Here is a 22,276-nt window from a genome sequence, read left to right as displayed (position 1 = left end):
CTCTGCACGTTTCTTTTTCATCTCAGAAACTGCATATTACTCATTTTTCTTGCCCTAATTTAAAACACGATGTCACAATTTATGAACTATGCATAATTATTGAGTTCTAACACCAGGATTTATCTGATACTGCTCTAAATTTTCATTATAATCTGGCCCCTACTTCCTACCATGTATCATAATTCTTTATATGCTTTTGAAAGGATATAATATTATCTTAATGAAAAAGTTTTTGTAGTTGAGATTCATCAAGACATCCTGATACACATTCATATATATATATATAGGTATATATAGGTAAATATATATATATGAAAGTCACTCAGAAGTAAAACCAAGCTGCTTTGGCTACAGTGCCCTACTAAATGTAGTTTCTTCTTATTCATGTTCTTTGATGAAACTGTTTATTGCAAGAGCCACACGATGTATTTCAATTTCATTTTTTGTGTGCACTTGGTATAATTAATGTTTAATCGTAGGATTTTAAGAAAATCTTATTTCTCACTTTCCTTCACATTTGCTTACTCAGATATTGTAACCACCAGAGATTTGTTATTACAAAAAAATTGTATTAGAAGCCTTCACGTTAGTTTGGTACCACAAAACATCATTGGTGGCTCCATCTTCTGTCATGATGGCTACACCAGCTGAGCAGCATCCTCTCCACTCATTCCTCTTCCTCCTTCTGCTGAACTGCTGCTTTCCTTGTACTAGATCTATGTGCCAGGTTGATCGTGTAACACAATTATTGTTTGGAACCTCTACACGAAACCCACGTGCTGCCCACTGGCTGTCACACTTGGAGCAATGCAGAACTTTGGTGGTGGTAGGAAGAGGCTGTTTTTCCCAGAGCACAAGAAACAGATACAGATGGATTTTATTCTAAGGGTCTGATGTGACTTTTAGACACAGTTTAAAATATTTCAAATTTAAGAGGTAAAAACCAGCATCACCAATCTCCAAGTTTTCGTTTGCAGTCCTTACTACAAGTTCTCAGAAAAGCTCAGGCAAACACTTGAGGAAAGGCTTAGGAGAGTTTTAGAAATGTGGATAACAAAATGTGTAACTTATTACCTTTAAATAGGGAAATATTCTTTCATTATTTCCTGAAACAAGAATAAACCATCATAGCACAAAAAGTGCCTGCTCCAAGAAAAAAAAAATGGTAAAGATTATAAACACAAAACATAAAACCTTCAGAATGCTGGAAATCATGATTGATATTACAATACCTCTTTGGACATTTTATTAAAAAATCAACATTTGCAACTCAATGCATTCAAAAAATTGAAAGAACGTGGTTCATCTGATATGCATAAACTTAATTATACTGCAGAAGACATAACGTAATAAATTTTTATATTTTTAATCAGTAAAATATTGGCATTATAATCTCAAATTTACTTCAAAGTACCAGTGTAAAGTTCCTTTTATGTCCTGATATTAAAGACTTCCTGGGGTATCTGAACAGTTTTGCATTTAAAAAAGAAGTCTGGCAGAAGCTAAATCAGAATTGACCTTCTGGTCACTTCAAAACTCAAATACTTTTCCAAGGTCACAGTTAGGAATTTATTGAAGCTGCATCAGCCCACACAAAGGATTTTCTAATTTAATGATATCTACCCTTTCCCTATAAGTTTCTTGTTGTTAAGCCATAAGCTACCCCTGCTGAAAAGGTCTTTCAAGTGTATTTCCATGCTCAGTTTATAAACGTGTTCTTCTTCGTGTTCCCAAGTATTCCCAAACCATCTCTCAGCAGAGACTCCTCTGGGAGCTGGTTGGGAATTGCAGATGAAATTGGTCAAACAGAACCAATTGTTACTTTCTTCCTGATAAAATTCACGTGGTTGGAAACCTGCTAAGAGCTCAGTCACCAGGCCTGCTTGGTAATCTCAGCCTTCTGAGTAGGAAAGGTCATGGAAGCACTCAAGATAAAAGCCATTAAAAGGGTTTCTCTGATGAGATAATTGAGGGAAGCAAAGGCATTAAGGTTAAACATGTGCACATGCAATCCCCCTGTTTCTGGCTCTGTGCAAATAGAATGTAGACCCCACAGAGGTTCTGACAGCCAGACTGCTGGGCTCAAACAGAAATCTTCAATGCAGCCTTAGAGAAAAACCTCCTATTCCTCTGGAGCTCCTGCCCTTTGAGGTGGCAGCTTCCATGTCTCAATAAGGAAGGTTGGGAGAGGTGCAGGTTTTGCTCTCTGTGAAGCTTTGGGCCTTTAATGCAGTGGCAGGAGGTGCTGAGCTGCACATCCCAGGTGGGAGGGATGGGGAGAGTCTGCAGCAGGAGCTCCTGACCCCTCCTGGGAAGCAGTTCATGGCTCTGCTAACAACTGCAGCAGGTGCTCATGAAAAGTGGTCTCTGCAGTTCCGTGCATCCAAGTATTTGGAACTGAGGAGGGTGAGTTTGGTCACTAAATGAGGAGTTTTGCTTCTTCTTGAAGCCAGGAAATACTTGCTTCCTTTCTTCCACATCTCCCACGAGGGCAAGAATTCACCCTATTTTATTTTATTTTATTTTATTTTATTTTATTTTATTTTATTAAGAACTCACCAAAACAACTGCTACTTACACAACCTTTGTAAAAGCATTAAACAAAAAAGCAAGCAGTAGATGGCAATTACACCTATTTTAACTTCAGCTCTGCTGTCTCAGACCTTACAAATTTATCTGCTTTGCCTCCTAGTGCCTAGGAAACCATTTTGGACCTGGCTGCACAGATTCTTCTTGCTTTTATCGTCTCCACAACATCAAGACTCGAGGGTGTGGTGACTCTCTGACTCTTTTATTCAGGAAGGGCCTTTTGCTAAGACTTTCTTGGCCTTTTTAAGTGTCCATGCACAGCACAGAAGGAAAAATAAAACAATATCAAAGTGCATGTTGATACATAAGAACTTCAGGTCATAAGACTGGCTTCTGGGATATGAATTAGAAAGAAAGACACAGAACTTAGAGTAGAACCAATGCTGGTTAATGCCAGTGCAAAAAGAGCCCAATTAAAGTTCTGTCTCTGCTTCTTACCCTTGCCTTGCCTAAATCTAAGAAGCAGTGGGAGTTTTTCACAAAGTGAGAAGTTCAGAAATGAGATAAAAGTGACAGACCCAAAATAAAGGGTGGAAGGTTCTGCTTTCTCAAATCAACCTGCAGGAAAAGGTAGATGTCCAATATTACAGAGCAGAGGCAACATCATCACTATCCAGGAAGATGTTTACAGATCTCAAAATTATTCTTATATAAAAAAGTATTGGAAAACTCCAGTTTTTCCTATGGCAATGAAAAGTCCTGCAGGACACTGTTTAAATAGGTAAAAATTGCCCTATGCAGAAGGCTGGCACAAATCCTTGTGAAAAGTAACATCAAAGTAAGGAACAGCTGGAGAAACTCTGATGAAGAAAGACCCACATATAAAGAGCATCAAAGGATTAGGCTGAATATCACTCTGAAAAGACTTTCAAGATTTAGAGACAGTCCAACTCTCTGACCCTAGTGTTAGGATGTTCAGTCCTTTGCCAGCAAGTCCTGACATTTTATCTGCCTGACATTACGTGCCAGTTTCTCTACCAGTTTAGATCTTTCAGCACCTTGTGAGTTTGGCCGTGTTCTAGGAGCTGGTGTTTTTCAAGGAGCTTTGAGTAGCTGATTAGTTACCTGTGTGTAAAGCAATGCCAGAGGACTAATAAGGGATTAATAGACTAGGTTCTGGTATAAATCCAGTTTATATGGCCAGTCAATATTCCCTATGACAAAGATGCCAATGTGCTGATCTGCTCCTGCCAATGGGTTGATCTGTTCCCAGTGTTCATTCCTTGCCAGGCTTTGGCTGCACAGCACATTTGATTAATATGAGGTGTTGCAGGTATTTTTCATCTGCAGACAGACAAGTTCTTGCCAGCATAGCTCACATCATTTAATGCATGTCAGAGTAGAGGCAGTGGTGGTGGTAGTAGGAGAGGGGGATGGATGAGTGTCTGAGTCTTTGACATTTATCTCTGCCCATATTCAAATCAGGGTATGATTTACAAGGCAGTTTTACACACGGCTTTTTCTTATTCCTGCTGGTTTGGTTTAGGAAGGACATTCCAGAGCAAGAAACAGCCACTGGCTTGTCCTCATAGTTCTCATTTGAAAGAAAGATTAAGAAACAGAGTTTTGGGCAGAGGTTCACTATGTATGGAAACTTGATATTAATCCAGTTTTAAATAATACTGATAGCAACCACCCTTGCTTTTTTCAGCTCTAAATATAAAAAGGCTTCAAGCTCTTTAGAACAGCCCATATGCCTTTGGTGACTTGCACAGTAACCCAGCAAGACATTAATTAGGAGATCCATGAAATAATTATTTACTGCTATTGATAAATACTGATGCAAAATAAATATGAAATATCCATTTTTTTCTTTCATGTCTACCCACTGGTGAGCATTTGGGAACTGCAAAGACAAACAGGCCACTGCAGGTTCTTCTGCAGTCTAAACACTTGCTGATTAATATGAATACAGGACAGGCTACACTTAATTTATAACAGAGGATTTATATCCTTATAAATGACAACAGACAGCCAATCAATAAAGGATGATAATAACAGCACATAGTATCAAGGGAAATTAGAGTCAATTGTAGGGTTTAAGAAAAAGGGCGTGTAGTCCAAACCTAAATCTTAATAGATGGAAGGTTAAGGTGCTATGACAGCTTAAAATGTGCAAATAAACAAAGTAATGAATTACAAGCATATTCACAAAAGAGATTAAAATGCTCTGTGCAAAGAAATTCTCAGCAGAGATCTGGTCTTTAGTGGGATACAAACCATTAATCCTGGCTGCAAGCAGAAGACTTTAAGAAAAACATTTCCAGGTCTGCTATGAATGCTTCTAGAAAGAGGTTGAGTGTGAGACTTTACATGCCCTAAGATAAAGCATGGATAGCTTCCTTCTTTAATTCTTGTGGTTAATTAGTGTTGCATATGAATAATCTTTCCTTAAAGATCTCCCTGCTCCTCAAACTACATCTAATCATGTTGTAATGTACTCTTAGTAGCAATTAACAAACAACTACATATTCTTTGCTGGTTGTAAATTAACTGATGCACTGTAAACCCTTAAGTTTTAAAATAGTTTAATTGCTTTATAGCCAATAAAGTAGAGACCATGTACTGTCCAGTGTTCAGAATCCAGCACAATCCTGCAATTATGGGAATATATGAAAGCTTTAAGGACCTGGTACTTAATTATCCTACAGATTTTTATACCAATCTGGAGATGTAAACATGTCTTACACTGGCTGTAAAAAGTAATTACATATCCTTTTGTTGATGTAATTTATACTCTTCTTAAAGCACTTAGCAGAAAGGTGTGGAGGAGCTGTAGCATAAAAATCAGGGCTTTAAAGATTGTTTTATCTTCCTCTTTGCAAATGTCTGCACTGTTCCTGAACTGCTACAAAACACTTCTGCTCAACAGGCTGTATTTCTCACCCTACAGTTCCCTTACTATTTATTCCATGTTTCTAAGCCAAGGGGTTCTGTGATTATCAGGACTGTTGCAGCTGGTTACTCAGCTTTTGTCCTATATGACATATGTGGCATATTGCATATTTTAACCATAATAAACTCAATTCCCTGCTGTATTTTTTCTGCCTTTCCTGGCAGAGTAACCTCAGCCCCTGCTTCTCACATGGCCTACAAACCCATTCCATGAGATCCCAGTTCTTTTCAGCATTTCTCTTTATTACCTACACTGTGGCTGCCTCTGACCTTCAAGTGTGGTCACAAGTCATCAGGGAGGTCAACAAAAGAAGAGTTTTAGTTCACTCAGAGCTTTTCAGCAGCAGTCTCATCTTGTCTCTACTTCTGCATGGAAAATTTGGAGGTGTTTCCCACCCCAAACTGGCCACCAAATTTGACTGAAGTGACCCCTCATTTCCCAGGTTGTTAGGTGGGACCATCAGAGAGTGCATCTCCTCCTTAGGGAACTGTGCTATAATCTCCAACTGCAAAGGATTTATTGGGTTGATTTGCTCACCTCCCTGTAAAGTGTACTCTGTCACAGGTCTGCTGAATGCTCCCAGCCCGGCTCCATTATAAGATGCCACCTGGATTTCATACTGGGTCCAAATGATGAGGTCTTTCACCAAGCAGTAGTTAATTTCTGCACTGGTGATGTTCTTATACTGGTATTCTCCAGGGAGACCGGCCAGGCGATACCTACCAGATGGGAAGAAAAATTTGCTGGTTAATGAGATGGTATCAATTATAGCAAATATCCTGACTAGCAAGATAGCTGCCTTTGTGAAGAGGCAATATGCAAACTTTTACAGCAGAATTATACAAAGAATAATGGAAAATAATCAGAAAGAATAGACTTAACTCCTGATAAGACCATATCGTGTTTGACTGCTACGGTATTTATAATCTGATCTCACCAAGATTACATGCTCAGGGCTAAACAAAACGAGTCTTTTATCCTGTTTTATGGTTGCAGAAAAATTACAGCTTTTTAAATGTGGCTTGTCTAGTACAAGCTGTGATTTAGTAGAAAAAAATAACCCAGATGTGATTTTATCAGGACACTGCTGTAAATCAGCTTGAGAAATGTTTTTTTCCTTCTCCTCTGAAATCTGAAAAGGAAGAGCTCAGAGAGGTCTGACCTTCTAGAGGCTCAGGCACTGCCATCCCTGACTTCCATCAGGATTTACTTCACAGAATCATTAAAATAAGGATGGAATACAGTTGAGTCTGAAGAATTAGTTAAGCACTGGAATTCCAGGAGAAAAGCTGTATGGATGAGTTGTGAACAACCTGACAAAGTTTCTGCTGAGACATGAGAAGCTGACACTGAATATACACTCCCAAGTAAAAACTGTATTGCAGGAAGCACAGCCCCTTGGGTTTGTCTCTTTAGGCCAAGAAAACTGTGGAGAAAAATTGAATTACAGAAAACAAACCTTGCAAGTCTGTGAATGTGAATAATGCTGTTTGTTTTCCTCCCTTTAGGAAAATGGTACAATGGATGCTTACAATATGCCAATTCACAACAAATCAGAGACAAGTGAGGGGCACAAGGCATTACTGTTCCAAATGTGAACAGACAAATGTGAAACATTTGGATTTTTATTCACCATACAGTTTTTATGAGTTCTTATTCATCTTTTGCTTCACAGTAATCACCAAAAGCTTTCTGACACAGAACAATTTCATTGACAACTTAGAAGCATTGACAACTTTAGATTTTAAATTCATTTAAGTTAAACTGGGGCAATTGCTGTGACTAGACAACTTCTTTGTGTATTTTAGCCATAGATTTTGTTCTAAAGTCTTCTTATAAAGAGATCAGTTTTTAATAACTGACAACCCCTCTATTTTCTGCTGAGGACCTGCTTGCATGACCATTTTTTGGCATCCTTAATATTTGTAATGCCACACTGGTGTGATTCCATTCATGAAATGTCATTGGAAAAAACTATCAGTCCTCAGCTAAGCTTTTTGAACATCTTAATCTTTTTCTACTTCATGCATTATCTACTTTTTTCCTTTTTTTGCCACCTGTGAAGGTTGGAGGCTTCCTGGCACAGTCAGTTCTTTGTGCTGCAGTGTTTTGTCTCACACTGAGCAGACAAGGTGTAGAGAGCTCCTCTGATTTAATCTGTTCTGCTGTTAGCAGGGCACTCCTCTAACTGCAATCCTGCCAGTGAGAAAAAGGGCAGAGGAAAGAGGCCAGTGCAGAAATGTCATGTCTTCAGGATTTTTCTCACCACGGCCTTTGATGTATACTCCATATGACTTGTGCAGTGCACAAGTGCTTTAAAGATCACGTGTTCCATCACCTTAGTATCTTACACGTCTTGAGCACTGGGGCTCTGGGATGCGTGGTAGTTTTCATTTTGCTATAGTCTAATTCTACAGAAATCAGTGCAGGAAGAGTTTTATTCAGTGCACATTGCTGTGACCACAGCAATTATTTGACTTGGAGGAACAACCTGGTTTTATTACCTTTGTACAATAATCTTAAATTCCTGTTGAATTAATTGTTTCTCTGCTTAGTACTCAAGACAAAGCATGTAGACATCAAAAATGTTCACAGATTGAGTGTAATGAATATGATCACTTGATTAAAAGTGAAAATTGTTACAGAGAAGACAGGAATCCATTATGCTGGTAGATGTAGAAAATACTTAGGTTAAAAATTATTGATAACACCATGCAGAGCAGACAGACAGATTGCCAGAATTAGGAGGCTGTGGCGTTGCTTTCTCAACGGACTTAATGCTGAGGCTGGGTAAAGCTTATTGGGAACAACTAAGGAATAAATCCTATCACTGAGTACACTGGTTTGAAGGAAAGGATTGTGCAAAATAACAGTTGTATCCTGTGCAAATAGGTACCCAAGTCTCATGACAAGATTTAGGGCACCTTTTCCCATCTCTCCCTGATGACTGACTCAAATTGAGTCCAGCTCTCACAGCTACAGGCATTTGCACAAGTGTTTCACCACTGTCACTGTGTGCAGGTGACAGAGAGACTAACAGACTGCAGCTCTGCCAGCAGAGAGTGGGAACTTTCCAGCACTACTATGGGAGCTCACTAACTCATAACATCACAAAAGCACTTCCATCCATGCCAGAAAAACCAGGAGCACAGCATGAGCAGGATGTTGCTATTAAATGGTAGCATTCAGTTATCTTTTAGTAGGTCTGGAGGACATTGTATTAAAAATATCAGCAGCCTGGTTTCAATAGCCCTCAGCCATCACTTGGAAATATGTCAGTGGTGGTGCAATGCCTGGGAGTTCCCCACAAAGGCTCTAATTTAGATAATGCTCCCTCACTAAAGGTGCAGCCCTAGCTGGCTGCGAGCACTGCAGGATGTGTGGGATGCCAAATGAGCAAGGAAGCTGCAGTGGCATTGAGTGGGAGTGAATAACTGAGTCCCCAAAAAATTATAAAAGGGAAATGCCCTGCAAAATCACTCAACACCCTTTCCAACACAATAAATCCTGTGTAAGCAGAAAGGCTGGATGTGTTCAGGGATCCCAGTTGCCTTCCTCAATCCACTGCCCATGAAAAAATCCAGAAAGGGCACAAAGAATCTTACCCACTGACTGATTTTCAAAACCAATTCAAGCTTTGCTATGAAGAATCTGACCCGTCCTTCCCTCTCTCCATTTTGTTTGGTACAAAACCAAATTTTATTGATTCTATTCTTGCTTTTCCATAGCACAGGAGCCCTGTTGTGTCTTTGATAAATTTAATCAAACTTTCTAGAAGGAAGCTGAGATTATAATAAGCAAATATATATCTGAAATGCATAGGCTGCACTGTACTAATTTCCCATGTGAATATTTTTAGTACTTGGTGCTTCACTTCACTTTGAAAATGGAAATAAAGCTCCTGGATGTTGAGAGCCTCCAACAGGGAGCAGGTCCACTTGGGCAGTCCATCCAGGGTAGCACACACAGACTCCAGCTCACTGCCTACAGCACAGACAGCCTGGAATTTAAGTGTCTGCACACACGTGGCTACTTGAACAGAGATGTTTTTTCATCCTTAATAAACCAGGGCAGCCACAGCATTTGTAAATAAATTAACCAATATATTTAATGGAACTAGGAATAGTTTTTAATGCACTCTTAAATCACACCATTCTGAAACCCCTCCTGCATACACAGCTCTATTTCCAGGCTTTCCAGGTTTAGAAATTCCTCACCTGAGGATGTACCCATGCAGAACCCCATTGTGTTCACTCTCAGGAGGAGGTTGCCACTGGACCATGATGGACTGATTGGTACGTCCACTGGCCACTATGTTTTTAGGTGGGGCACTGGGGGGCTCTTCAGGTAGCATCAGCCTAAGTACAAAAGAACATGACAGAGGTGGGGGGTTCAGTAAATGACAGACAACATTTCTATTTCATGTATCCACTCCATATGAACTAGCTTTTTGTAGCAAAGTCTGATGACTAGAAAGAAACATAATGCTCTTCAAACTTCTGACGACCTGCATGAAATAGTTACAACAAATCAACATAATAGGAAATCAGTTAAGCAAGCAACAAGACAGACAGCTGAGGCAACCTTATTCTCTCTGAATCACCCAGGCTGCTACAACTCTTTAAAAGATTACAAGCCTGAATGAGTTAGAGCTCAGGTCCAGTGTCTGTGACTCCTTCCAAATTGTTTCTTTCAGCTCTTTCAATATTTTTCATATCAAACTCCTACATTTTGAAAAAGCCATTTAGAGTCTGGATGTTCTGCAATTCAAGCTCACAGCAAGCTTAGGTTCACAGAAGAAGGGGGGATGTATCTGAAACTAAATTTGATGAAGCCATCCTTCTATGTCACATCTGGGCAAATTCCAGAAGTGACACTGCAGTGATTGGGTGAATTTAATAATCCCTCCTGGGCTTTCTGCTGTGGCTTAGCACAAGAGCAAGTGAATATTTCCAAGATCTACTCAACAGATACTCTGGAAATACAAGGGCACCTCTCCCATTGAGTGCTGATATCCTCATCACCAGTATCACCAGTTACTGACCACCGCAGAGTACTCTCCAGAGGTCTGGGTAAAGCAAATCCTCCGTTCCCCCTTTATCACGCAAAAGATAACTTTATTTTACTTATTCACCAGCAATCATCAGTTTTTCCCTCTCAGTAATTCTAAGTTATTGTACCTCTGGTTCACAGTTTTTACTGTACCTGCTGGTTTCAGAGCTGTACTGGCCCTTTCCCACCTGGTTAACTGCACAGACCCTGAACTGGTAGGTTCGGGCTGGAGTGAGTCCGCTCACAGTGACCCCGGTCATCTTTGGGTCAAGATTGGACAGGTGAACCTTCCAGGGAGAATCTGTTGGAATAATTCACATGTGAAAAAAAAAAAAAAAATAAAGAAGAAGAAGAAAAGAAGAAAATATGGAGGTGCTTGTTAAAAGCCCTGCAGAAGTGAGAAAACGCCTCCGACTTCTCAGAGCTCTTAGTGCTTGTTTTTCTTAGAGGAACTTTGGGAAAAAGTTTCTTTTCAGCAAAAGAAACCTTCCTGTCAGCCCACACGGTTATGCAGATTGCACATTTGTCTACTGGAAAGTGATGCTGCACATGTCATGGCATAATAAATAAAAACTATATTCATTAACATTTTAATAAAAGAGGAAACAAGCATGATAAAGACAGATGGGCTGTGTATTTCACAACCCATCTGTTTGGCAGGCCATTACACCACCACACCCATGAGTGGCTCTGGTGGAAGGACTGTAATGAAATTCTCAGGCAGTTTGGAATATCTTCCTCCCCAGCTTGCAAGCAGGTGTAGTAGCATGACTCTCTCTGCCAAATCAACCCTGTGCTGAAAGACCTGAGAAAACTTCTGCTGTGGATTCTACATTTCTGCCATTTTTAATTTTTTTTTTTTTTTTTTTTTCTGGAGATAGCGGATAGCATTTGGTCTAATAATTTCCTAGAACATTCCCTGGTATGAATAACCCTGGCAGCTCTATAAACCCCTCATTGTCAGTTCACATATTTGACATACTGAGCTCCTCTGATGCCCAAATTACATTTTCAAGTTTTCAAAGAGGTCGGGAATGAAACATGTTGAAAATTAAATATCCTGACTTCTTTTCTTCCTAGGCTGGTGTCACATATTCTCCCCAAAGTCATGACTGAAACAGTCAGGGAGAAGTGACATTTGGTCTATGTTGCAGCAGTACAGCAATGGAATCAGCCAATTTAAAGATTTGTTCAGTTTTTAAATAATACCAGCTGTTTTCATGCTCCCTGCTCGAAATTCCTAACACTTCTGGAAATTACTGAGGAGCTAGCTGTAGATTTTGGCAACATATCTGTGCATGTTGCTCATCAGAAGTGCATTGCAGCTCCTGGCAGGTCACTTAAATGTCTGCATGAAAATGAAGATGAGATGTCCCAAGTGGGGATGGCTGCTAAACTTCACACCAAGATGTAAACCACCAAATTAGTGCCTTTCTGGCAGATTCCTTACCAAGTTTAAGTCTTCTAGGGTGTGATGCCAGTTGGGCTATAAACACTGCATCTTTAAAACACTCAAAATTCATTTATTCCACTAAAGGCTTTCTTTGAACAAAGTCTTTTTAACAGGAAAACTGACACAGTAGAATACTGGGAATGCTGGAGAGGGACATTCACAGCAGTCAAGTTCCACCCTTGGCAGTTGTTGATGATTTACCAGCAGTCACTTTGGCTGCAGGATCTGGATGGCAATTCATCTTAGCTGAACATTGAAATTCTTTTAGGAAGACTTTAGAGGAAGCACATCTCTGCTAGCTAGAAAAGGATGGGTTAGGAGTTTTTCTCACCCTACTTCCTTCTGAATTTTATCAAGCTTCTCTTGAGACTTCACAAACAACTGTTCACCTTGTTACAAAAACAAATAAGGGTAAACAGAAGTGAAGGTATGGCTGACTTAGTACATTGCCTGAAGCAGCTTCTTATGGAAAATGGAAGAGGAGACATCAACAAGAGTGAAGTACCCTCCTCTGAGCTACTTGGGTAGTGGTCCATTTCCTACAGCATTTCAGTTGTTTACTGCTGGTGTAAACACCACCTGAGAGCACTTAACCCAAGCAGCTCAGTGCAGTGAGCAGTTTGATTCAAACCCAGGTCCTATTAATCTCATCAGCACCTTGGGGCTTTGCTCTGTTTATATGCTGCATCTGTAGAATACTTTATTTATTCTTTTCCCTCTTCTGGTGGAAGATAAAAGATCTGGCAGGAAGAGAGATTAAACTGAAAACTAATATAAACGAAGCCTATTCATCTCCTGGGCACTTTGATTTGTAAAAGAAAGTGGTTTGGGGAGGACTTGCTCGCTCATGAAGCAGTGGATGCAGTGAATGTGCAGAGTATCTTTAAAATTTATGTGTCAAGTCTTTTCTTTGACAATCAATAAACTAAACATTTGGAAAGGCTGTTGTCTCTCCTTAAACAAACTCCAGAGTTGTGCTGAAGCTTAGTTTACTGTAGAGGAGAGGAATTCTGACATCAGAAACCAGCAATTTTCGACACTGTCTTGCTTCTCCTCCTAGGATGATTGTCACTTGTCTGTCCCAAGAAGCCTGGAGAAGCTCCATGGTGACAGAAGCCTTGCCAGGTCAAAATGTTAAATAAGCCTCTCCTAGACTGAACAGGCTGTGCTAATCCTTCTTCATTTAACTTAAGCTGCCCAGAATCTGCTCTGGGTTTTTGCTTGCTTTTCCACGGTAATTGCTGCTGTCTGAAAAACTTCCATGTTCAGCTGTCTATCATCTTAAGGATATTGGGTATTTTGAATTAATGCTGATCACCTCTCCAAGTTAATTTATTGGAAATGAACAATCTCACAGGCTACTCTCCAGTTTACAAAGTGATTTGGGGTTTTCTAGAAATTATTTTTATTCTGTCTAGAATTTCTGGACGCACTTGCAAGAAGTTTAATAACACTGGTTACTCACCAAGAGGAATTCCTTCTGTATTTCCCTGTCTAGCTTAAAATGCATGTATTAATTTCAATTTCCTCAAAAATCATCTCTAATTTGATATTACAAATTAGATGTACAGTAGAAAGCCAATTTTTCTCAGTTTGGGGTACAGTTCCATCTCCTTCCTTCTTCGGGTGGTTTTGCATAAGAGGTGGTATTGGAATTCTCTGTACTGCTGTGGTTTACTGATTTCATCTCTTAAATCTTCATGACAAAACGATATTGCAAAAGTTGAAATTAAAATAAAATGGTCTACCAAGTGCCTGAGAAAAAGAATCTTTTAACACTAGCATATATACATCTATGTCACAGCTGTAATGAGAAAGTTTTACTTTGATTTTTTTTTTTTCAAATATTGATCAATGAGTTCAGCTTTAATAATTTATTCCTATAAAATTCAGGATGAAAATTCATAGACTTTAAGTTAAACATGTATAGATGCTTTTCATAGGAGGTTTTATCTTCTCCTTGTTGGCACAACATGATGAATCTGACTTATATCATTACATCACACAGCACAGATATCCCAGAATATAATAAAACAAAAAAGGGCTTTTATCTTAATTGTATTCAGCAGAAATTCTTTAAGTATTAATTTATATCTTCAGATAAAAGACTATTCAAATTAATTTTTTATTAATTCCTGAAATCTAAACCTGTTTGGAATTAAAGAAGCATATCCCCTTCTAACTCCATGAAGATACTGTATTGGAATTGCTAGGTACATTGCAACAGGGGCTAAGCAGGTCATGAAACACCCCAAAATTACATCAGTGCAAACGACAGCAATGCATTCCACTATTTATTTGAAAATCCTATTTCAAATGAAGATTCACATTCCTGGCTCTGTGTGGGCAGGAATACTTAATGACTGTGTTTCTCTTGTACTGTGTTTTTAAAATTAGATTATAAATTTGCCCCCAGATGTTTCAGGCCATATGTCTCAAGTCACCCACAGACACAGTCCACTGTGCATACTTTTAATTTAAGAGTTATTGCATTGTGCCAAACACATTAGTTTTAAAAATTGGGTGATTCGTTGAGTGGAGTCATTCATATTTCCAGCAAGTTATGTGCACGATCTACTCTCATGTTTTTTTCTCTAAGTAAAATAAAAGTTTTTATATATCTTTAATGAATTGATATTGATGAAAAGGAGTTCTAATCCCTGCCAGGTGGAGTGACACACCTCTCTCTAATGCAGCTGGTAATTAGTTCCCTGAAATTTACACTCATTATTTTGAGCCCTCTTCAGCTCGTGCTCTGAAACAGACACCATTATTATATATTCAGTTTTGGTACGTGTGCTTCAAAACATACCATGGATCTGAAAGCTATTAGAAAATTATTCAAAGACAAATAGCTTAAAAAAATTGAACAAAAGTAGGTTACTCTTCAGCACCTGGAACTGCGGAGCAAATCCCTGGTATTAAAACTCCACAGAACTAAGAACCAGATTCTCCCATGCAGCTTTGCTAACTGGAAAAGAAATCATAACTCTGATGTCCTTCCCTAACCTTTACATGTCTGAAAGCAAACAGGGATTAGGATGCTCAGCATCTTGCTGTGCTGCTGACAGGACAAGAGCTCCTGGTACAGGCAGAGGAGCTCACAGAGGGCACACACCAAACCCTTCTGCAGCCTAAACAGGACTGACAGAAAATCTGGGTGTAAATTTTCTTTGATTTTCTTTTTCTTTTCTTTAAATTTTCTTTGAAAATTTAAGGTCCTGCAAATTCCTACCAGACAAAACTACATCTACACACGATCAGATGTCCTTCCAGCACTTGGGAGGGGGAGGGAGCAAAGGGAAAGTGGTGTTTTCCAAAGGAGTAGGAGGTCTGTAGAAAGTAAATATTAACCACTCTGCTGAGATCAAAAATGACTCCAACAAACACTTTGAGAACATGAAAAACAAGACAATGACAATATGCAGACATTAAAATCAGCTTTCCAAAACAAAGTCACTGCTGTCATTGTTCTACTATTCTGTTGGCATCTATAAAGCTGAGCACTAATATATGAATTGAAAGAACACAGCAAGAGCAGAATATTCAAAGGCTCAGATTCCTCCCTGGCCTACTTCCATGAATAACCATTTAGATACTGTACATTAAGGCAAAGTAAATAGATAAAGATGAAAACTGAAAGGACAGTGAGAATATTTCTGGGAATTAAGATACTCAGTTCACAACAACCCCTGTCTGTGTTTGGGTTTTGCTGCTGGAAGCTTACTGAGCTATGTTTACCTAAGATTTGTGATAACAAGACTCTCTCAGTGGTAGATTGCCACACCATCAGCCAAAATTATTGAACCTGTCATGGACTAAACAAGGGTTCAGAGGATTCTGTGGTGTTCTGAGGGACTGCTGCATGATATCTGGAGAACAACTGTTGAGTTTTGCTGAGCCTCTTACAAATTTCATTGAATAAATCACAGCATTTTCAAAATGATGGCACTTTCACCCTGTTCCTACACTGGAACAACTGCAAAGCATCCTTGCTAGAAAGGCACTTGAAGACCTTTAAAAATTCTCCTGGCAGAGAGTGAGGTGCTTCTTCTTTTAGTGACTCTTCCCAGTCTATGTACCCCACCACAGGCCCCAAGTGCCCACATTCTGCCAGCTCTCAGCTCTCTGTAAATACAACCCTAGCATCTTCACATCATGTTCCCAGACTGGAATTTTACTGGCTTGTCTTTGTCAAAGCCACTGGAAAGTATGAAACAGAAGGATAATCTCCTTAGGTGAAAGAAGAGGTAAGGAAAACCCAAAGTGCAGCTGCTTGCCTGCAGTCAGTGAGAGGGGAAGGAGAGCAGAGCAACAATAAAAAGGAAGGTGGTGATAAAAAGGTAGAGAGGGTGTGAGAGTGCAGAACACTGAATTTTCTGAGTCATTTGTTATAAAAATACCAGGAGTCTTTGTTCAAAAAGTCCTGTTTTAAGGACAGCAGTCCTGGGTGTGACTTGGGAATTCTGCTAGGATTAGAAAAATGCATTTTGCTTAACAGATGTCAAGATCATCAGTTCTGGGACCTCCACATCTGAAAAGGTGTGCACTCCAGCCTACACAGCAATAGGGCTGTATGTGATCTGAAGCTCAAGTTTCATCTCAGGCTTTCTGTGTGGCAAAACAAAACGCTTCTCCCTAGATAATCAGAAATCAGGACTGTTTCACATTCAGTTATGCAGTGACTAATTTCCACATGTCAGAAAAAGTGATGCTCTTAATTTTTTCATCAAGAATCAATTGTTAGGCTTAGATTTCCAGCTCCTAGGGTAATAGAGATTAGAAAGTATTGCCAAGGTGACCGATTTCCATATAACCTCATCTTTCCATCAACTTCTAAAGAGGCATTAGCAGTGTCCCTGAATAACCTTGCAAACAGAGTCACAAAGGACCAGACATACAGCACGACAGAACTGTGAGAAGTGGAAATTCACAGTGACCAGGTTTGAAAGCCATGCAAATAGATATCTGGATATCTTGCAGTTAAGTGTCCTCGACCACCTACCTACAATTAGGGTGTAAAATGGTAACCAGGGGAAAGTAGAGAAAAATATATGGCCCCATATACAGGTAAATCTGTAGCTCCTGTTGAGATCCAAGCTTGTTCTTATGACAGACCCTTGGTTCCTTACATGACATCTTGCCCACCTTTTTCAGGTAAAATTTGGGCTCTGAGTGCATCAAGATCTATGATCACTTATAATCATCTATGAACCCAGAGCAAAAGACAATGATGGGAATAAATAAAATATGACTACTACTATTCTCCAGAGGTTGAACAGAAACACTGAGGAATGAACTGGTGTCCCTCAAGTCTGGCTGGCATTGCTGGAGGTGGAACAAAGGCTTTCCTGTAGAGAGCTTCCACCATCTCAGGCTTCTTTCTCTTGCTTCTCTTTTCCAGCATGTAAATAGTTGTGTGTAAAAACCAGAGCTTCCCCTTCATCAACGTTCTCTCTCATTTAGTAATCAACAGTTATGTTTTGTTAGCAGCTCTGGAAAAAGGTGAGTCAGAAAGAAGGCTGAATAATTAAGAAGAACATGAGATTGAAACAGATTTGACTTCACTCACTGTTCTCAGAGAGCTCCACCATGTAGTAGAGAACGGGGCTGTTGCCATCAAAGGGACGCACCCAGGAGAGCATCACACTGCGGCTGTAGGAGGAATTTAGAGTGGCCAGGAGATTCTGGGGGGAATGAGGCAGCTCACTGGAAAAGAGAAAGGGGGAAAAAAAACAAAAACAGGATGGGAAAAAAAAAAATTCAATCTACATTTCATTTAGCTACAGTCTTACAGGCAGTTAAAGGCACACCACAGACTTGTACGATGATAGATACAAAACTACCAGCAGCTATTCTACAATTAAATAACAACACCAAAAAAAATGATGCTGAAAGTCCCCAGGCTGATGCTCAGAACAGCTAAAATGGTGCTAAGTGTGGAAAAAAGCCAGTTTTCATAGTGGGTTTGATTGAGACAAGTTGGTCAATAAATTTTCTCTCACTTTTTCCCCCTTCTTACAATGATATCCTGGTAATGTGACAGCAGTAATATGTATAAACAGTAACACACATGGGAGATACAATTTAACATGGAATTTTTCATACTCAAGGAAGCAGAAGACATTGACACTATCCACATAAAGCTACTAATCAAAATTACCATATGTATTCTTAGGCTACAGAACAGCTTGATTTACTCGCAGATTCAGGCTTATCCTGTCATGGGTAGAATCTTTCCTTCCTATAATAAGGATTTTTTTTGGAAGCACCCAACCAGAAAATGTAGCAAAAATGCCTGCAGAAACCCCATGGAAATACAAAATGAAACATTAAAAAACAAAAATAAAACAGCAGCTCAATTAAAATGTGTAATTTCTCGGCATCGAGGCAATTTGTGGGAAAAACATTTCATTTGGACTCATTGGCTGAAAGTCGGAGGCTGCATGTGGAGTGAGAAAACTCAATTCTGCTACATTCACCACAATCCCTTAAATGCTGATCTGCAATAAGTGATACAGACCCTTCAGCCATCGTACGTGAGTGTGATTTCTTCTCCTTATCATCCTGCTTCCTAAGGAGGACAAGGACCTCAAACAGGGAAGGAAAAGCAAGGAGGATCAGTTTTCACCCGTTCAATCTACTGCGACTCCCCAGGAGAGCTGAGGGCTGCCCTTCCTCAGCATGAACCACAGCTAATCTGCTCCAGCCAGAGCAGAAGCCCACAAGGGTACTTCACATGCTTAATTTAAAAATGTAGTAATTTCAGGTTGTAATATATCATGCCACTGAAGGCTTACAGTTATTTAAAAACCACAACTCCTTAGCTGCTCACAAAAGTAAATACAGGCTCTGGCTTTAAGCCAGGACAATAAATATGTCCTGGATTTGGGTTTCTACTGGAAGACCGCGGAGCATATGGAGACCCAGACAATAATTTTATTATTTTTTTTCTGTTAAAACTGTGTATGCTTTTGTTTACAGGTTTATGATGACTACGTGCTGCAGAGATAATGCCTCCACCCAAAAAGTTGCTGGAAGAGCCAAGGAGTGGCAAGAAAACCACACAGATGGTGAGATATCACAGGAGGAAGGCACTCACCTGCCCACCTCTCTGTAGGCTGGAAGGGTTGATGCTTCCTAAGGCTAAAGCTGAGACTCCAAGTCTCATCTCATCTCATTTGTCTTTGAACACCTAACCAAATTAGCAGCACAGGCACCCCAGGCTCTTTCTCCTGTAGATGTGGAATGACACCTCAGGGTGTGATTTAGATCTTAACTTCATTAAATCACTCACTCAAGGTGCCCTGATTATGAGGGGTTGAAGCTAAGTTCTCACTTAGGTCTCAGCATGCAACAACCAGGCTGCAGGTGCCCAATGCACGGAGAGCTCAGACGGGGTCAGTTTGGGGCTAGAAGATACAAGAATGAGCATGCATGGGCTTGACAGAAGCAGATTTTAAACAGAGCACTGAAAATTATTGAGTAAACAAGTTTAGGGAAGAATGGGATCTGGAAGCAAAGTAGGAGGGCAGCTGAGCTGCAAGATGAGATGGCAGAAAAAATCTGTGATGTGAAAAGTCTGGAGTGGGGGATTCAGATATGGCCATTTACCCAGGGACTACAGGAGTGTGCTACTTAATTTTGAATGAAACATTAAATTATAATAAACATTAAACCTCCACTGCAATCTATCATTCTGTCCTAAGCAAGTTGGTTGGAAAAGTGCTTTTGTGATTAAGCTGGCAAAGGAAATTACTGAAGGAGAGTGAAATGCCTTTTTGTGACATGGCTCATGGAAGTCCCAGTCCCCACTTCATTTATCACCAAGCCCAGTGGGGAAGATCTCAGAGATGGGCTTTGCTTCAGCTCCTTCCAGAAGATGCTCACACAGGGAGCAATGTGAGGGAGCATTGAGGGGGAGCTCACAGCAAAACTTATCCCCACGTACCTCCTTTTCTGGGAACTAAACACAAATTCTTGAAATATATAAAGGGTATTCTCAGTTAGTGTAATTATTAAGTAATTTGGGGGGTTTGGGGGTGAATTTAGAAGAGAGGCTACATGAAAAAGAAAGATTTCAGAGTCATCTCCTTTTCCTAGGTTACAAGTCTCAGTAGACTTTTGGAGAAGCCATTCCCTTCATGTTTTTTAGAGCACAAACAGAGTTTAAATGGGGAATTGTTTGCTTATTATTTGAGTTTAGCTGATGATTCTCTTAGAGTGACACAAAAAGGCAATCAGTCAGCAGTGTGAAGGCAAAGAGGCACTTTCTGTTCAGACCCAGACTGAGCAGTATGAGCTGCAGCAGCCCCTCAGCACACCCATCTCCACTAATATCATATTTTTTAGCCATATGTGTCCACACCGAGCAGCAACAGATGGTGCTTACAGATTTAAATCCCTCAAGACACAAAAAAACAAGTGCCTAAGAAACACACCTGGACAGCAATAAATATTTAAAACTACAAAGACATTTCTGCACAGAAGCATACTTCTCCTTTTGTAGTACACAAAAGCACAGATTAATAAATAGTAATTCCTACATTAGTAAGCACTTACACTTTGTGTCCTCATTTGCTGGGAGAGCTGATAAATGAAACCTGTACCACCATCATGAATATTCACATTTCCAAAACAGATCATTACTTCTTTTTTAATTTAAGGAATTTTTTTTCTTTAAGAGAATTTTCTTTGCTGCTAACATCTGCAAAACCATTGCAAGGAGCAGTAGTTTCAGTTCTTCTTTAGGATGGGAGAACAGCCTTGAACAGGCACAAAACAGCCACAACAGCCTTTGACTGGACACTGGAATTTTAATTCCAGCATTTTTTTTTTTTTTTTTTTTTTTTTTTTTTGGCTCACTGAAGCCCCAGTCGCTATCTGAAGTTTTTTCAGTGTAGGATTTCTTAAGGCCTCACTCCTCTAGTGCATGCAGGCAAGTTTTCTGCAACTTATTTTGCATGATAGTAAAATAAATAGACACTTTTAAAACTGTAATTGATAGATAAGCCCAGGGTTAATGGCATAACCACCAAGATGACCTGCAGGGGCTCTGAAAAAGTAATTAAAATAGTGGATTTGCAGGAAAAGAACATGAAGTTGTGACAGTCTAGGAGAGAAATATTAGCTAGTTGCAGATGATCCATGTTCAAAAGAGAAACCCCAGTGTTTTGAGTCAGCTCACCACTGCCAGAGGGCAGCTAAAAAATTCACTCAGCAAACACAGAGTGTTTTATAAAATTAGCTAAAAGCAGACTATTTGCTGAGGGAAATAAACCAGACATGGTTTAGAGAGATTTCTGAGAAAAATGGTCCAACAGCAGGTAATTAGAGAGACTGTGGATGAAGAGGGGATTACTGAAAAGGCAAGGGAGATTAAACAAGCTTTCTTGTCAGTTTAGAAAAAGCCCCGCTCCTATTTCATAAATGATTCCTAAATCAGGTCCATCATACAAGTTTTATTCAGGGGCAGTCAGTTCATCTGCTAGACCTGATAACAGGGTAAGAAGTTGAGGCAGGAAGCTTACCAAAGCCCTCAGCCCTGATGGCTTTGCTCCTAGAAACTTTGAATTAAGAAATGTGTTCTCTATTGCTCAAGACTTCCCAGTTTCTCTGGCAAGAGATTGATTTACAACTTCTAAACACAGGAAGGATTCTTAAAAAGCATTCATTCTTTTGGAGGCTTTTTGTCTCTCACAGGACTCGAGGTGGTTTCCTGAAATTAAGGCTTCCCAAGTCCCAGAGTCACACAGATTCATTTCCCATTTCATTTTTGGTCACAGTTTGGGAAAGGCTTTTAAATTTTATGCTTTATTTCTGTGAAAAATTACCCACATTTCTGATATACCTTGAGTGCTGATGAACAGAAACTGTTGTATTTCTGAATGGTTTTTCTCTTTTGAGTACATTTAGACTTAGCAGTGAACCTTAGTTCTTGGATGACATCTCGATAAGGAGTTTGGAAAAATAAATAGAAATTTCTTTCTAGTGAGGAAGGAATAATATGCTTCCAAGTTTGACATCCTTCCTGGTTTCAGTCCCTGAAGGAAGGAAAAGAGATGGGCTACTGGAACACAGGGACATAGGACACATATAAATATGCAATGAGACAGCATTTTGATTTGTTATGCTGTATTGGTCTTTTTGATTTTATTTTTAGCAGTCCTGGTATTTGTTATGGGATGTATTTGGAATAAATTGGAAGTAGTAATTAGAAATACTCTAGTAAAAAGAGTATCCGAATTCATGTATAAATGATTGACAAAGGCAATACTGCAAATTCC

The 22,276-nt window shown here is 39.6% G+C and overlaps 1 protein-coding gene and 1 long non-coding RNA gene across 5 annotated transcripts in view; one reads left to right on the top strand and one right to left on the bottom strand.

Annotated features, from left to right (window-relative positions):
- SDK1 (sidekick cell adhesion molecule 1) overlaps positions 1-22,276 on the bottom strand; it is a 380,086-nt gene that overhangs the window by 108,961 nt on the left and 248,849 nt on the right. For all 4 annotated transcript variants that reach the window (XM_071760473.1, XM_071760474.1, XM_071760472.1 and 1 more), the window contains 4 exons: positions 17,563-17,699; positions 10,691-10,838; positions 9,703-9,843; positions 6,023-6,204 (listed from right to left, as the gene is read on the bottom strand). In XM_071760473.1, the coding sequence (XP_071616574.1) occupies positions 6,023-6,204; positions 9,703-9,843; positions 10,691-10,838; positions 17,563-17,699 (608 nt within the window). The remainder of the gene's footprint in view (positions 1-6,022; positions 6,205-9,702; positions 9,844-10,690; positions 10,839-17,562; positions 17,700-22,276) is intronic.
- Positions 1-22,276, top strand: part of LOC139803882 (uncharacterized) — a 395,404-nt gene that overhangs the window by 137,111 nt on the left and 236,017 nt on the right. The window lies entirely within an intron of this gene.

Source organism: Heliangelus exortis, chromosome 17, assembly GCF_036169615.1.
Source record: "Heliangelus exortis chromosome 17, bHelExo1.hap1, whole genome shotgun sequence".
NCBI classification, from domain to species: Eukaryota; Metazoa; Chordata; class Aves; order Apodiformes; family Trochilidae; genus Heliangelus; species Heliangelus exortis.
This window is presented reverse-complemented; position numbering and strand designations above follow the sequence as displayed.